Source organism: Melanostigma gelatinosum (assembly GCF_949748355.1).
Source record: "Melanostigma gelatinosum genome assembly, chromosome: 7".
In the NCBI taxonomy this organism is placed as follows: Eukaryota; Metazoa; Chordata; class Actinopteri; order Perciformes; family Zoarcidae; genus Melanostigma; species Melanostigma gelatinosum.
Genome location: NC_136640.1, coordinates 19,611,626 through 19,630,058, shown reverse-complemented (window position 1 = coordinate 19,630,058; position 18,433 = coordinate 19,611,626). Strand labels below are relative to the sequence as shown.

At 42.9% G+C, this 18,433-nt stretch overlaps 1 protein-coding gene across 2 annotated transcripts in view; it reads right to left on the bottom strand.

The window, feature by feature from the left end:
• tenm4 (teneurin transmembrane protein 4) overlaps positions 1–18,433 on the bottom strand; it is a gene marked incomplete at its 5' end in the record, with an annotated part of 120,905 nt that overhangs the window by 57,479 nt on the left and 44,993 nt on the right. For both annotated transcript variants that reach the window (XM_079272464.1, XM_079272465.1), the window contains 6 exons: positions 977–1,171; positions 1,860–1,961; positions 6,044–6,254; positions 7,325–7,539; positions 9,956–10,120; positions 17,804–18,039. In XM_079272464.1, coding sequence (XP_079128590.1) covers positions 977–1,171; positions 1,860–1,961; positions 6,044–6,254; positions 7,325–7,539; positions 9,956–10,120; positions 17,804–18,039 — 1,124 coding nt within the window. The remainder of the gene's footprint in view (positions 1–976; positions 1,172–1,859; positions 1,962–6,043; positions 6,255–7,324; positions 7,540–9,955; positions 10,121–17,803; positions 18,040–18,433) is intronic.

The window sequence follows — 18,433 nt, the reverse complement described above, 5'->3', positions numbered from 1 at the left end:
AGTTCATCGGTTCAATTCGTATGCAAAGATCATATTAATATGTGTTTCTATAGCATCCCGTCCCTTGACATCTTGCCACATGAATGCTTGCTTTGTAAGGCACCAGAGGTGTGGGAGCATACAATAAAATGAATAAAATTCCCTCTACCAGGCAATAACTGCACGGTACTCACAGATGGCAAATGGGCCCCAAGCAGGAGCAATGCCTAGCTCCCGAGAGCAGCAGGCCCCCGCCATGGCAGCTCCCCTTTACCATGACATTAATGGGTAAAAAGGCCGTCATAGTAAGACAAACAGGATCTCTCGCCTCTTAGCAGATGGTTTGGGCACAAGGCACAAAGATCAGAGGCTAACTGACAAGAGACTCTCTCCTGGCAATTAATCATCGAGGCTGAAGGTCGCACGGAAGAAAGGTAGAAATGTTAAAGGGCCCTCGTCCACATTCCCCTCCACTCCTTATGGCCGACACTCCACCCCGAAATAGAATGGGGGGCCTATGGATGTCACAAAGCCCCATTTATCAAACTCCCGGGGTCCATTTTTCATCTTGAAACGAGAGCCTTCAACAGCTGACAAACACAATGGCTCCTTCAATCTTATCTGGTCAAGCCTTATCCGGCACCGTGAATGTGGAGTTCCTAATGGATTAACATTATACTTTGCGTATGAATTTCCGACAACAAATGGACTGTTTCTATTAACGTAACGACTTATACGCATGATTTATACAGAAAGTCACCTAGGATGCACATTGTGAAGTGTTACGGCCACAACAATCTTCATAAAGGACGTCCTGTCTTTACTCGAGTACTCGACAGATTGTTAAATAAACCATACAAACTTAATAGCCGTTCCCATTATGAGTATTCTATTAAAATGTCACGCACCAACAAGCCGAGATGGCGGTTACAACTGTCATTTTATGTAGAACTGTATACGTTTAGGACACATTACCATGACTTATCAAAACAATCACCTTCTTCACAGTTTTCCCCTTTGTAGCCTGGGTTGCAGATGCAGGTTCCCACGATGCAGGTCCCGTGGCTACTGCATGTAACGTCGATGCACTGGTTGGTGGGAACGTCGCACTCGGAGCCCTTCCAGCCGCTGTGACACATGCAGCGACCTTTAAGGTATTGACCATTCCCGCTGCAGAGCACTGGACAGGCAGCTTTGAAAAGAGCAGACAGCATACATCCATTTGAATGGACCCCTCCGACCATAGCGTCAAAGAACAGCCTCGATCTGACAATGAGCTTCTGACCAAAATGCTAAATGGTTTCCTCTCCAGTGTACGACGTGCAGACCGAGACACCGCGCTTTGGCATCCAGTGCAGATGTGACCCGATTCTAACAAAACCAAATATCTAATATCTACACGATGGCTTCTGGCTTATTCAAGAGTTGAATAAGTGTAGAAAATGCAGCCGATCAGCACATGGATAACAGATGGCAGTGTATGCGTAAAGATGTGACTAAAGCTAACTTTCATGACGGCAGATTGCCTTACGTTGTTTTTTTTAAAATTAGGTGGAAAATAAATACAGCCTTGATTTCAATAATTGAAATAATTCAATATCAGTCCATTAATCTAAAGCTCTCTTCCCTTTACAGCCATTCAAAAGTAATTTTATGCGTGACACCAAGACGCCATTAGGAGAGAAATAGGTAAAAATGAATCATCTGGAGTAGAACTGCCTAATTTAATAACAAAGATCTGAAGTACAATAAAAAGTAATTGGAAGATTAAAAATGCTTTGCTCTGGTCACGCAGTGAATATAATTTGGTCGGCACCCTAAAATGTTATGTGTGAGCGATGTAGATCAATAAAGTCGTTATGACCGAGGGAGTGACTCACCTCGCCCACAGTCAGGTCCCTTGAATCCTAAAAAGCAGTGGCATGTTCCAGCAACACAGTCGCCGTTCCCGAAGCAGTTACTGGGACAGTCATCAACGGAATCTGCAAGAGAGCAATCAGGAGCTTTTCTGAGTGATGCGGTTTGAAAAACAATTTTCCTCCCACTCATTTTCTTCGGGTTGAGTATTATGCCTTTGCTAATGACAAGAGCGGCGGCTCCGATCCTGTCAACATTTCTGTTTCACTGCAAAACGTTTTTTGAGTGTCGCTCATGTTACACCAAAATGGTGGAATTCACTGAAAGACGAAGCCAGTTTCGATCATCGGGGCTCCGACCAGAATTCTCTGAATGTGATAAGTGACATGCGTCATTTCACAAACCTAATTTGAAGCTTTTATGCCCACTGCCATGGGTCATGTTCTCATGTCTTCTTCTATGGTCTGATTTTCACTCGGCTTTAGGTATTGGCAGAGACGACGAGTGGGCCAGGCAGACTAAAGGCTGTGTGCTCCCCGTTTTATCTTTTCATCACAATGACTACGAGCTCCATCTGGTTTACAATTATCTTCAGTCTACATATCTACGTTTGTTTTTCATCTACCTCTTTTGTGAACATTGCGTAACAGTCAATGGTGATTTACGGCGTTAAATGTCCTGTTTTGGGGCCACTGACAACAGCTGTGTTTTAAAATGTGTTCTTTCATTCTATTATCAATTGGGTCTTTGAAAAACAACCTGCCCACCAGTTCTGTATAAAAACCATTTACAATAATTAACAAAATGAAACAATTCAAATTGCCTTGGGATAGACAAAAGGTATCTTGGCAGCTTGTCTAAATGTAGTTGGGCCCAAATCAAACAGTGGTGACAGACGACGAGGCATTATAAAAAAAATGGTAAGACTAAGTACTGTTTTGCCTTTCAGAATGTTAATGGTAAAAATATGTATTGTGAGACAATTGCAACCCTGAGATCTGACATTTAAATTCATTTCTGAACACGAGATGGCCGCGTATAGAAATGACTTTGTTGTTACGGCAGAAACATGTGAGCTTTAGTGACCTGCTTGTAATCCATTGCACAAATAAATAATAAGTCTCTCCACCTGCTTTACTTTTCTGTTAAAAGAAACCAATACATTTTCAATGAAAGTTAGACTGTATTCCAACACTGTGACTGGAGTAACTGGCGTATTATTATCTTCCTTTGTTTGAGAGCACTTCTGTGTGAGGCAAACAATCAGCACAACACTCTCCGTCATTTTCTCGATTGATCCCGCTGACTTAATCAAACAAATTGGCGAAATAATTACTTAGACTACCGTGTTCTGACACTCGCTTTCATTATGAATAAGAGTGACCACTGAGGCGCTCGACAGCAGCGGGATCCTGAAACATGACGCTCGCTGAATTAAGCCTGAAATGGTGCTGAAAAATATTCAATCTTGTCTGTTGCCTTCAGGCAGCAGAGGCTCTGAGGCAAAACTTGCAGAACAAAGAGTCTCTTGTCCTCCACAATGGGCTGGAAATGTGAGCCATGGTTTCAGCTTCCCTTTACTCTGGAGAGTCAATCATCACTGAGGATGCAACACAAGACGGAGAGAAAAGACAAAGATACGGAGAGAGAGAGAGAGAAAGCGATTGAGATAGAGAGACGGAGGGGGGAGAAAGAGATAGAGGCAGACCAGAGATACAGAAGTGCTGCAGGCTTGCCTTTGCCATGTCGGGTTAGTGAGGGGATGCAGAGGATGCAGGGGAGACTGACCTCCGGGGTGGTGGAGGCAAATCAGCATTTTGGTGGAGTTTTGATGGATTCCACCAAGAACATCTACCTCCACTACGACGCCTTGGCATTTTTTTTTTGTATTGCTCAGAGCTAGTGAAACCACTGTGTGTGGCCATTAAAATTCCTCCCAGAAGTACAATTATGCAGAAGAGATTCCTGGCGTGAATCTTAAAGCTCATGTATATCGGGACAAAAAAAAGAGAAGGAAAAAAACTAAGCGGGGGTTGTAATTTAGCATTCACCATCCAAGGCACCGGAAGATCTAAATAAAAAAAAGATCTTACCTTAAACTGCAATCTACTGGCATATTAAGGGGGCAGGCATCCAACATTTAATGTGTCTCTAGTCGCGGGTATTTCTTTGAGGAACAACAAACCGTCAAATGCAACACGTTTAATTGAGTGATCGTGAACCGCACCGAATGCTGACGCGGTTCAGCAGACTGCGCACTCCCCGTGTCTGTTGGCTGTGTTTCCTCTGAGAGCAGCGAGGGGAGGCCATGAATATCTCTCAGCCACATACTCAACATAGGCCAACGCATAAATCATGGATTCAAGCAGAGCTTCATTGAAATTCATTACCCTTTCACATCAGGGGAACTAACTATTGTGCGAGTCCTCTCGAGTCGGCGAGGGACAGAGTAGCATGCAGCAGGCAGGTTTAATCAGCGACTTGCCATGCTCTCGGAGGATGCACAGCACCTTTGAATGATGGGTGGTTGTGTGAGGACGTGGAGAGAGAGAGCCTCTGCTATACAGTGAGACAGGATATAGAGTAAGACATTGGTGCTGGGTCTTCGAATCCCGACACTTTGCCTGCCCGTATAGGGAGCCGTGTCTGGGTTGAAGCATGTCTGGCACCAGGCAGCGGGGACAAATGGCTTCATGCTCCAGAGGGCTGTGATACAAAACATTCAGTGGGACACGTTTCACATTGCCATGGAGCCACAGCCAAGTAATGAGGAGCCAAGGAGCCCAGATTAAAGACAGGGGCGCTCCATCCACCCAGATGTATTATGGCGTGGCTGTGTGCAGCAAGCGGGCCTTTCACGTTGCCCGTGTGAAGAGCACAAGGTGCTGACGGTAAAATAAGACACGTTGCCCTACCAACACCGTCGGAAATAATTGTACGGCTCGTGTCTTATAAACAATGCTGCTTGTGTCTCTCAGTGTGCCTTCTATAGATATTGTTCACATATATTTCTATGCCCGAGCTGCTTTATTTGAAGGTCAACTCTATCCCTCCATGGCTCAATACAATTCAGGCAGTTGGTGAGATTCAATTTCTGCTGAAGGGCACTTAACCGGTGACCCATTTTAGAAAGGGCCCCTCTGCCTCCCTCTGAGCTCCTCTGGGCAGATCAGCTCTGATACAAATGAACAGAGGCAGAATTCTAGCTCTGACTAACTATGCCCCACTCCATTCTCTCCCAATTCCCCATCTGTTGCACGGAACACCTCATCTGCAGAGGCAGTGCTTTGTCTGATGCAAACCACCGGAGGCCTTCACGCACATCCAGTCAAGAAGAAACAAGCAGCAGTAAACACGCGGCCTTGACTCACACTCCATGTGTCATATCATATATATAAAGTTTTGAATTACAGCTGTTGTTGGCACAGCAAAGGTGTGTGTGTGTGTGGGGGGGGGGGGGGGGGGGGGGGGGCGTCTCTTGCCTGTCTCCACTTGGTGTTACATTGATGCTGAGGCCAGCTCCTCATCGATCTGCTGCCTGGCACAGCCCCTGTCGCAGATGGACTCTGGCCCAGGAGCTTTTAATTAAAGAGCATGTGAGAACAGCTCCCAGCTGCCATCCCTGTGAAAGTCGACACCTCGGGCCCTCTCAGACCTTGCTTGATGCGGCGGTGCCAATCAACGGCGCTTTAGGGAGGAACAAAGAGGAGCGTGCAAAACGAAATCACCTCCGCCAGAGAAGGTGTCTGAAACACGGTCGCGTTCCACACACAGTTAAGTCGGAGGAGGGAAATGTCTTCCCTACTTTGATATATGGAAAGTAGATGGAAATTGGAGCAAATCGTGATCAAAAACGGCACTAGCAGGAGGGCACAATCATACTTTGAATTGTATGCAAATGGATCCCAGAAGCTGGACCCCTGATTCGCTCGGGAGACACTCAGGCTAATGAGGATATTATGATCTCTCAATGCCCTACTCAGGGGCATGGCAGGATAGCGCTGATGTCCTGATTTTTGTCATATTCAACTTCACCTTGATTAACCTTCACTTAACTTGGCGATTGAAATCTGCCAAAAACTACCTCTGACTCATGCCCCAATTCTGGGCTGTTTGCTGTGGAGTGCTGCTCGTTGGTCTTATAGGGATTATGTGGATTTCTATTACGAGTTCCAGCAGCAGGTCGCCTCACGCCCAGGGCGCTCACCTATGGAGGTGGTGAGGTAGGAGACCGTTTCAGTGTCTTTCCCGTCGTTGTAGACGGCAAGGTGCCAGATGCCCGAGTCCATGTACTGGATGAAGCCCGTGTCGTGTGTGGTGATGGGCGCCAGGCTCCGCTGCATCGCCATGGGCCCCTCCAGACCGTGGATGTCCTGGGCCAGGAGCCGCCGCCCGTCCAAGAGCTCCACAAAGTCGAACTGTGGACACACGCACAGAGAGTGAGGAAGACTGATGGATGGACCGCAGACACCCCATTAGAGTGACACATGAGACTCGAGTGCTTTCAGCCCCTCTTTATAGCAGAGCATCATTTGGTCTGCATGAATAACTCATCATTCCGGAGGAGCTTGAGTACGTCTTGGCACATCGTGACTGGATGGGCTGTGATCATTTCTTAATCCACATATTTTATATGAAAGCCGTGTTTAAAACTATTAAAGTGAAAAAAAACGGGGAAGCTGGGGGTGGAAGAGAGGAATGTAAGTTAGTCTTTACCACATAACATCTGCACTGATTTGCTTCATAGCAGTGGTGACTGATACCAATGAGTTCAGTTCATTTTCATCTACAGAAGCAATCTTGACTCTTCGGCCACTCTTATGTGTGATCAGACGCAGCACCAAAACTCTACATTATTTGACAAACACGATATTTTGACTGGAAAATAAATCACACTGGACATTAATGCAAACACAAAGCCTGCTGTGAACAATTTGTTGAACTGCAGCTACGTTTAAAAACAGCGGTCTAAACTCTGTGAGCCAAGCAGTCAGATATGATTAATCACACGATATATCTGATTCTGTGCTGCACCTAGATGGGAAATTAGGGTAAAGAAAAACCTCCCTTTCTTGGTCCCTAGGTGCTGCATCTTTGTGTGATTCATTGATGGTATTGAACCTGAACGAAACGCGCTGTAAATCCTTTCTGGAACAAATAAAGAGATTTATGATTTTTTTTTCTTTTCAAACACTCCTACATGGTTGGATAGATTTGTTTAAACAATATCGTAATTTATATTCTGTGGCATAAGGGAGAATGAAAAAAAGAAACTGAATCCTTTAAAATGCAGACATGATTGGAAATTGTTTTATACAGCTTTACGTTTTGTGTTTCGCAAACAAGATATAACGTTTTGTTACGGAAAACAGAAAAATGTGATAACTTACAACCCGTAAAACATTAAGATGTCATACAGCTGCTCAGCAGAATACAATAGATCAGCAGTAGTAACAAATGAATGTCATTTCAAATACATATTTCCCACCTGTGTGTGTGACGGAGGTAGGCCTCTCCTTCCATAGATTCCCACTAAGGCATCTTTGCTCAGGGACACGTTCAATTTCAGGTACATGGGATGATCAATGAAGACCTGGGACCTCCAGAAGATTCCGGGGGGAATCTGCTGCACGACCTTGCGCCCCACGTCAATCTCCCCCATATCTATATAGCTGTCATCTGGGAACAGGCTGTCCAATTTACCTGCATCGCACAGAGAGTAAATCGGTCAAAGAGATCACACCATTAATCCGAGGGAGTCGGTCTGCCGAAGCATGATAGTCTGACCACATCACAGATATTCAATCACATCGCTGACAGCCAGACAAATAAATATTATGAATTCAAGTCCCAATTCCAGTGGGGGGGAAAGTACAGAACTAAGAATAATCGAATTGAACACCAGTCTGGTCCTCAAACACTATTCTGGTTCTGTCCTGAAGTGTTTTGTGTTGATACCTCTGGAATGATGAAATGCGTGATTCTTACAAAGCAGTGCCATCCGATCATTAAACTGGGGATCAAACTTTGTTAATTTTGTTGAGGCTGCTGACTCAAACATGGCAAGTTTATTTGTTTATTTGTTATATTTGTTATGATCTTTTTTCACTGCTCATCAAAGTGAAAGGTTCTAACGCTGTGATTAAAAAGGTTGAACATATGGAGTTAAAATATTACGAGAAAATAGAACTGCTTCAATACTGTGATAAAATGCAGTTATAATTTAAATAAAAGTAATAAAGTGAAAATTGTAGTTGTGGCAGGGAGGGATCTCTAATGCTAGAAACCTCCTCAGGTACGTACTAGTGAATCCACTGCCAAAAGTCGTCCATATGCTCCATAATACACCTTATATTGGACTCCGTGGAAATGGCGAACATCTGTTTGCTCATGTAGAGGAGCTAATTTCAGCACCGATGTCTACTAAAGCAGACCTCGACACAAACTACCCCCAGGACTTGGTGGCAGACACGGCTTTAGGTTACGCAGAGTGGGGCAGATGGCGGTGTTCTCAAAAGTCCATCAGTGGTGAAGGGTTTTATCAGAGTAGACGGGGCACACTCTCCCTAGATCTGGGCTTTACATAATGTAACAACACACAGGCTCCTTTTCCACATGTCGTCGGGGTGTGTTTGTATTCATGCAGCACATTAATGGTGTACTTATCAGGCTGTTTAAATAAATCATGAACAGAGAAGAGTGATAATGGGCCTCATGGTTAAATAAATGGTTGTTGTTCTGCAGGCTTAACTACAACATAATGCGTTGATGGAAAGACGCAGGAAGAGAGAAACTTGCCTGGATTTCAGCGCATCTGCATCACCTTAATAAAACATCAGATAGCTCATCATTGTTTCTGGCGACAGCGCTGCAGAATGAGACTTATTTGGAAAACTATGGCTATTGATTTCCGATCAGCGACGGCTGCCGTGCAGGGTCTAAAGCTCAGCTGTAGCTGGGCTTGTTGTCAGCTAAACACACTTTCTGCTGTCTGGTAAATGAAAAAAGACAACTCCTGGATTCATCTATATGGTAATGACCCCGTCTCCTACCTATTGTACTCTGCCAGTGGCAAATCACATGTTTGAATCTGGGCCCATTTGTTCGAGAACGGAGCAGAGCAAACTTTCCTCGAGTCGAGCGGTTGGTACCGTGGGGTGAGCACATGCTTTCTTTGGCTGCCAGGAAAAGGCAGCCCAGACTAGGAGATGAAAGGATCACATCCGTTCTGAAGAGGACAGAGTGGATAATCCCCCTCCAGCCCCTGGATACTCGGTCCCTTAAGCTGCCCCCATTTTCTCCCTCCAGGAACAAATAGCACTTTCCCACTTACAACAACTTTCATAGGATTATAATGCAGATCCCTCTGCATACCATGGAGACGAGTGAACACAATGTTTGAAACTGGATGACAAAATAATAACAAACTTGCTTGAGCTCCAAAATGTCATCTTTAAACTTTAAGATTTGAAAAACTTTTTTTTTCCTTGTGCAATGTTGTTCTTTTCCAATGCGGGCGCAACAGTGTACTACAGTAAACTGAGAGTTATGCTAACCATCCTGGAGAAAATCAAGACACATTTCAGAAGATTTACTTAATTATAAGTTGACAAACAAACACATGTACCCTACTTTCCGGACTATAGAGTGCACCAGTATATAGGCCGCACCAGCTGATTTTTAAAAGAATAAAGAATTTGTACATAGATAAGCCGCACTGGTCTATAAGCCGCAGGTGTCCCTGTTGAACAGCAAGATGCTTTTAACAGTACTAAAGTTGTCTTCTTCTATGAACATAATTTTGTACAAAGATATATTATATATTCGCTAATGCTAAGCGCGGTTAGCATTTCCCCATTGGCCGTAATGTTAAAATTAGCTTAGAAGCTAGCGAGTCGGACATGTACTGTTAAAAGCATCTTGCCGTTCAACCTTTTTTGTTAACAGTCCTAGTGAGAGGTATGTCAAAGGTACTTCATCCATATTGTAGCGACCCTGTCAGTAACAGCTGGTAGCAGAGGGGTTGCTGGTAGCAACTGTTCTGTGTCGGGAGCTGGTAAATGTTGTGTTAGACCGGTAGTCGTAAAAATGCATTATCCTTATAGAAAAAGGCACTTACTCTCATCTTTTCCCTTGCGGTTTGGTATTTCCAAGCCTGTGTTGCCCAGTGGTGGCAGGCCCAGGTCAGTAGGAAACGGTAGGCCACTTGTGTTGTCCTCTGACAGCTGGTACATCTGTCTCTGCATCGGTTGCAGGTGCCAGTTTAATCCAAAAAGGTGCATGGCTGCAATATCAAACAGAAAAAAAACAACCTCAGAATCCAGTTATGTGCAGATGACTTTAACACGAATTTCATCCAAGCAAAAAAAAAAATGATGCTCTCTAAATTACATTCAAAGCAACCCAAAACACTCAGGAAACTTTTTGTTTTTCTGGGGTGGGGGGTAATTATCCAAAGGTAACAGCTGTGAGTAGGAGGCACAGGAAGTAGATTCCAAAGAACAAAGAACAATACGTGGTTTAATGGTTAATGGCATGTTTTTTTTTAAAGTGCTGAGCAGTGAGATCAGAAGATGAATGCTGTCCTGACCTCATGGGACAACATCTGTCTCACCACACCAACATCGGCACGGACCCTCCCCGGTGCCCTGTCATTTTTCCAACCCCATTACCTTTCCATTCTTTTGCAAAAGTAGGGGACAAAAGGAGGAAAAAAACAACACATCAGCAGGGAGACACTAGGGTGTTTCAATGTGAACACAGCGGATGAAGCATGCTGGTATTTTACAAGGTCGACAAAAGGAATGTCCTTTGGAACAATGGCAGCAGAGAGAAGGACAGAGGAGGAGGGGCTGACCATGACAGATCACCAATAAGAAAATGGACAAGACGAGCTTAGCAAGGCAAAAGCCACCTTGGAAGTGAACGGTCAGCAGAAAAGGCCCAGAAACTCAATATAGCTATTTTATTGGTTTGTTGGTTCTCTTAAGCTCCTCAAGTAAATAACAGCACAATCCAATTATAAAGAGTGAAATTATCTGAAGGTGTTAGACTGAAGCAGAGAGAAAGGCCTCTCTAGTCCTCTAAATGTTGGTTTCCCCTTTTGTGTTTTTTTCCCTTTTACAAGAACATTAACTACTTCATGTCAGTGACTGTTCAGACTGACTGTGCCTTTCATTATTTGGATACATTGGGAAAAAATAGATTTGTTGGAGGACTTAACATTTCTTATTGTTATACCGCTGCAAAAAAAGAATAAATTAAAGAAACTTCTTTTTTTTAATACCGTACATATATTCACATTTAAAATGTATTTTCTTTTGATTCCTTTAGGAAACAAAAGTCAAATGGACACTTTTGGTTTCGATAACAATGATCCTGACTGGGGTCCTTCAAATTTAGTTTGTTCATTAACAACAAACACAAACACTTGACGTGAGCGTGTCGTCTTATATCACCTTACTCAGGACCTACTCCACTTCCCGCAGTCTCATGTCTGCTAATGAAAGATTTAGATTATTTTAAAAGCACAAGGAACTCCAACTAACTCTTAAGTATGATGCTGTTTAGGCATGCACTGATCTAATGTTGATATCGGCCACTGACTCAAATAGCTGGATCGAGTATCGGTGACGAGTGGGTCTGATTACACATGCACGTTTTTATTCCCGGAATATGATACTAACAAATATTGTGCAACTTCATCATGAAAACAAAATGTGTAGAAGCAAAAGGAGAGATTCTGCGCATCTTCCATCTCAGAGCAAGGTCAGCAAACTTTAGATTAAAAAAAAGCACAGGCGCACACTGATTGCTGCAACCTTCATTCGAGTCAAAAGAAAAAGTGCTTTATTGTTTATTTACCAAACATATTACCGCAAGTTGCTTCATTAAGCAATGGATATCATATTAAATGGCTCCACTTCAAAATCCTACAGCAGTGATTCCCCAAGAATATAAGGATGTTTACTTGACCAAGCTCAGCTATTAACTTCAAATTGACTGAAACCACCGTATGAACTTGACAAAGTGGCAGATCAAACCAAGCTATAGTGTCTGATGAATCGAATACATCGGGTCATTTACAGAGGAAACGCAGACGTATCAGAGAACATCACCCTGTGTGGTTCCGCCATTTATTAGTTTAAAAAAATAATAAAACTAGATGTGCACGATACGTTCAAAGAAAACCAAATATTTTCATGATGCACACACTAGATAAACAGTACCATATGTTTACTGAGATTTTTCAATGGATTTGTGAAGAAAGGTGGGTACCAACAGCGTGGTTACCGGGCAAAAGACAACACTAACAATCCCTAAAAGCATTCAGTTCAACTGCAACACCAGCATCTGTTCTGTGTCTGTCCAGTGCCTGTGGAAGTGACTGTGTCGGTGGAGGACGACCAATGAGGAGACAGATGGCTTTGTTTGTCATTTTGTAAGCTCCAGAAAGACACTTCTTTTGATTTGTAGCTCTACATCGACTGGCGAAACGGGGGGGGGGGGGGGGAGAGTCAGTGTCTGATTCCGGCAGAACCAACGCAAAGTCACCAAGCACGGTGTCATTCCAAGTGTCCTCGTAATCACGTCTTTGTGAGTCCCATTCTTTATCCCGTCTGTCCCTGATGTCTCTAATGGAAAACGCTTGAGGAGGCGTCCCCCTCCCATCCTAAATCCAAAGATTTTCTTCAACGCCTTCTTGGTATCTCTGATATGCAGAGCATTGGACCGGAGCCAGTGAAGAGCCTCCTGATTTTGTTTTGCTTGCCTTCCAAACTTTGCAAAACATCGGCCGGCGACGCTCAGAAAGTTGCTGCAATTGGCTGCAAAAATGAAGACAGGTCGTGGGAGCAACAAGGCACTTCTAATGAGATGGCCACTGGCAGAGACAAGCTGTGTCTGTGTTCCAGCGATGCCACAGACCTGTCAAGAGTACTGCACTCCGCAGCATCGCCCATTTTGTCCTGAGCACACGCTGTGCCCTCTTTTCACTTAACTCTTTGCAGGAAGTTGGGTCACGCCATGTGCCAATTAGGCAACAGAGGTACTGTAGTAGAAGGCTTCTCAGCCAATCCGAGGAAGCCAGCGCTTATTGCTGTGGGTCATCTGCCAGCATTCCTGTGCCTCTATCCTCTGATCTGAGGAGCACTTTCCATCTAGTGCACACTTCAAGGGAGGCTGTGATGAGCTGAGCCCTTTTTTTCCCTCATCTAACTCGTCAAAATCATCAAATACTGTTCGCATCTAAAAGAGGCAAACTCTTGAGGTATTAAAAAAAAGAAAAAAAAGAAAGCCAGGATAGAATAATCTCGTGCACACCTTGGTTTAAAAAATACTTCAACCATATGGTTAATTAATCTCTTATAAATAGGTGCTAGACACAGAAGCGATCGGTTGCTCATTTGTCACCTGAACATCGCATGAACACCTCTCTTCCGTTGGCAGACTGTTGTGTAAATGACCATTGTGTTCAATGTGTGTTGAATCATTTAAAATTGCACACAATTGTACATTTCCAGGTAATAATTTGAGGCAGATAACATTTACAGCCACACGTCATTCTAGCACCACTTCATTCTAATACGGTCATGCTGTATTTCATTAAAAGAAAGTACTGTCGAGTATCTGCAGTGCATACCATGTAACCGCAACATCCCCGGTTGAATTCCGGCCTTTGGACCTTTGTTGCATGTCATACCCCTCTTTTTGTCCCCCCCTATTTTTGCAATATAGTCAAAAATAAAAACGAACATGCCAAAAATATAATGTTGAAAACAAAACAAAAATAACAATGTGAAAGAAAGCTACGGTAAACACAACATAGACTGACTGGAATATAAAATGTGTGTTCTGGCCATGTCTGAGCTGGGGATAATACATTTCCTTCCTTCAGAATTGGGCCATTACAAGTCTGGTGCAAATCAATCTTTTCAATATCCACATTGGGAAGAACTTAATTATAGGAAGTATATATTTCCATGTAAATAACGTAACTGGTTTGTAGCTTGGAGACATAGCACCACTGCCATGTTATATTTCTCTAAAGACACCCAAAGACAATAATGAAAGATTATGTATAGCTGGTGGGTGTTTATGATTCATTTTCAGTATATCATCAAACAAGCTTTTCACTTGCTGTTATTCAAGTGTCTTATTAAAAATAGCCTATCAATTATTTTCTAATCATTTGTATTGTGTTTTTATGCAAATAACCACTATAGACGACAATAACAAAGTAAAACATTACATTTAGGATGGTTGACTTCGGGATGTTTGAAATTATTGTTTGAGCATTGCTGTTAGAAAAAATGAAATCAGCAAAAATCTGAATCTGCAGGTCAGACTTTAAAAAAGATCAGAATCAACCAAAAAAGTGAAATTGGTGCATTTCTACTTATGATGCATCAGGGAGTATTTTCTTTGGTACTGCAGTGCGAAATGGCAGATTTAAATTTGTTTAAAGAAACAAACAATCAATATCAGAAGGCATATAGGTTTCAACCCTATCACCACGACTTTAATAACTGTAGAAATGATTAATGTGTGCCGCAAAGTACAATAACCTAAAATGGAAAAATTCATTGCTGTGCTTGCAACAATACACAACCAGTGTAATGCTACATGCTAGTGAGCTGTAAGTGGCTAACGCACTTTCAAACTTTCACTGATTAGAAGCAATAATGTGGGAATGTTCATTTTTTTCCACTGATGTTTGCCAGTAACATAAAGCTATATTCTTTTGCATCCATATAATACATGGACAGTTACATGTCACATTAGAATGACAACTGCTTTGACAGAAACGTTAGCATGCTAACACATTCAAACAGCCTAGCAGACCTAGCTGGGGTAAGTAGCTGTGCATCATGGTACGTGAATGCAGCATTCCCGATAAATATTGAGTATTATAGGATTTTAAAAAAGAAATGGGAGTTTCACTGAAAGTTTTTTTCATGGCCAATAAAGTAATTCATTGCATCAAAAGATAAATATTTTGTACTTGGAAGATTTTAGTCTTTAGATAATATCCTAGATTGATTTAACGTTCACAAAAAGAGCAGTAAATGGACGTGTACTTGGGTAGCGCTGTTCTAGTCGTTCGACACTACATGTCATCAGTCACCCATTCACACCCATTCATACACTGATGACATGAAAGGTGCCGCCTGTCGATCAGGACTATCTAACATTCATAAAACATTAACACAGCGTAGGCACAGATACGAGAGCAATTTGGGGTTAAGTGTCTTGCCCAAGGACACGGACGAGTGGAGCCGAGGATAGAACCGCCGATCCTCTGATTGAAGACCCTGCTCTGCCACTGAGCCACAATCGCCCTCGTCGTATTCATTCAAGATTACAAATAAGAAGACTGAGTTTGTTTTTCATTCAGAGTAACATCATATTAACAAACCGAGATAAAGCAAATATCAGCTTGGGAAAATGAAAAGCCAAATCAAACAAAGCAGTGATATCCTACTAAAAGACGGAGAAACAGGTCAAATCTGTGTTGCAGAGGGGCCTTTTCCGAGGTGGATGATCATGCAGTGAAAAAACATTTCTGGGGCCCAACCTTTCCGTCCTTGGCTAGATACCCAGGGTGAATAGACATGAACACAGGAGGATACTGATGACCTTAAAATGAGGAACATATAATAAATGTGCTAATGAGCGAGCGACCACAGAGAAAATAGTGCCATCTTAAACCCCCGACCTTTTTGCACTTCAAAATGTGCCCATTTACAAAGCTGTGACAAAATAAAACCATGCTGCAAGTCAAAACATCTGTCACGAGGCATAATTGGGTTCATTAGACATCTCACCCGGCGTTCCCAATTACAGGCCTCAATAATTAATTGCACTAGGAATTAAATGTATTTTCTCATCAGCCTTTAATTAAATATGGCCCTCGTTCTTGATTGGAAATTCCGATCATAGGGTGAGGTTTGGTCTCCAACATGTTTACTTGTGGTGCATCGGGAGATGTTCTGAGTTTTTGTAGGGTATAATTACACAGTCTGATTAAGCACGATCAGGCTGACGGGGCTCTCTGGCTTTTGGCCAAGTTAAAGCAGTAAACTGCAGACACGTACTGTATCTCTACTTCTACAGCCAAACCGCACTGCTGATGCTAAACACAAGCCAAACCAGAACGTTCTCACACCCGTCGTCACTGATTCAAAATGACTGGATACTTCGATAATATCCATGAGCAGCAACCGGCTCGTTCTTTTTTTTTTTTTGTCAATCCAGCACTGTTCGGAATTTCAAATTAAACAATTTAAATGGCTCTGGAAACCAAAAAAACAAAAAAAAATGAATAATCAGATTTCAGTTTGTTTGGCCTCGAGGAGAAGCAGAAACGATTTCCTCTGTGATTGTTACAGCATAATGCATATCTATAACAAAATGTCCTCAATAAAGATTTAATTTATCTCACTGATGAAGGCCATGCAGATAGATCTGGCTCTTCTGTCATTGACTATAAAATACAATGTTCTCACCAAGAATATTTATTTTCCGTGCGAGAACGAAGTCAACAGTGTAGCCATTTATATGTTACAGTTATTCAAAACCAATCAGGTGCACATATTGGTCAAATATATTCAACAGAAGTATGAATTAGATCCTTATTTGAATGAGTAACAACGACAGGGGCAGAACCTTCATTACTTGTATGAAAAGGATTCTGCTGGCTTTTTCATGAAGGAACTGTCTACCAAAAGAGGCAACCAAGATATTCAACAACATCTAAATCCACACCTCAAACACACCTGTTTGACATTACATTTTAAGAAGCTTTACCCGTCTCCGTTTGTCCTGAACCCAGTCACTGATTCCTTTCAAATCCTCTCAACTCTCAAATTTCCAACCTTAGCCAAGCTTATAACACTAATTCAGATAACGTGTGGTTTACTTACCTCACCCATGATCCAAAACCGTTTGCTACGTGGCCTTGAATGGATCAAAATCCACCAACCTCACATTTCCACCCCACGTTCTCTACATGATCCCACTGTTACTGCAGATGCTGCTGTTCTTGTTGGTTGCTGTGCACCTGTGAACTCTCTTGTATCGATTTTTGGTTGAAGTAATATTACACATATTCTCTTAATAAGCCTTCCCTGATTGATTTAACCATAGCGATTCAACCTCTAGTATTACTGGAATAAACAGAGGATGAACTGGGTCACCAAGTGATAGTTGGACAGACCAGAAAGAAAACCAACACAAAAATCCACAGAGTTGGGAACACAGATAAGTGATCTCTGAGAAGCAACACCACAGCGATTACTTGCAGAATCCTATTACATGTACATTCAACTTCCCTTTTTAGTTTTTGATTTTGCGTCTTTATCAACTGCTCCTTCGTTTCACTGTTTACACGAGAAATGTGTAATCAGTCTTGTGTATCGATCACACAAATAAATAAGAGACTGTATTCTTGGATATGGATATCATTTCCTGAGGGAATGATAGCAGTCAAAAAGAGAAGAACTGATTTAATAGCAGAACTCAAATTTCACAGCTGATGGTCCTCAACCCAACTGGGCCTGTATGCTGGTCAGAGAATCTTAAATCAAACACGATGAATATTCTAAACGTGCAAGTCCTCTCCTGTGTGATGGCTGATGCATTTTTTAATTCATTCCCTCTCTGACCTATTCACAAGAGCAAGAAACTGCATTGCCCATCTCTTTGAATTCAGTCAACCCAATCTATGAATGATAATCTTATTTCAGACGAGGTGCGTGGGCGAGGAGTCAATCTATAACTCCCTATATAACCAAGCTCATATAAGGCAGCGGAGTGCAGATTCAACACTATTAAAACGGATGATGAGAGAGGGAACATAACAGAGCATGGACTCATCCTGTGTCTGCAGTTAAGTGAGAGGTGGGGCCGGGGGCGGATAGGTAGAGGCGCTCACCCGGGCGTGCAGAGGCATTCAAAGGTGACTCACCGATGAAGTAGGCCAACAGGAACAGCAGTGTTACTGAGATGAGGATGGCGCTGAGAGCGGCGCACTTCCAGTTGCAGTGCTTGTAGGGTTTCTTCAGGCTGAAGGCGGGTCGAGAGAAGGTGTTGCGGGGCAGGGGGCGCGGGGGAGGCGAGTAGACCGTGCTGGAGGTCAAAGGGTATCCTGGTGATGTTGTGCAATACATTGGGGACGTCCCACCTGGTTTGAACAGGAAGTGCCTTGGGAGGAAGACAAAATCTGTTGTTAGTCTTCACAGAGAACCCTCATTTCTAAGGGATGTCTGTCATCACAACACTGTAGGTTACTGTGAGTCCAAGTGCAGTCCCTTCCACTGGTGAGTAATTCTGCTTCCAAGCACATTCAATACTGTTACCATAGTCACGCCTCTGCTAGATTAGTGAGAATGCCAAAGCATACTGGCTTTTGCTCAGTCGAAACTGCGAATCAATATTAAATCTAATTTACAGCACTAGCGACCGCAGCTGGCTCTTGTTTACGTAGTCATCCCTGCGCGGTGCCGAGTAATTCCCGGTAACTATGTATCGAGGCTGTCCACAGGAGAGATGCAGCATATATACGGTTGCAGCAAGGAGTTCAGCAGATGTATTCGCC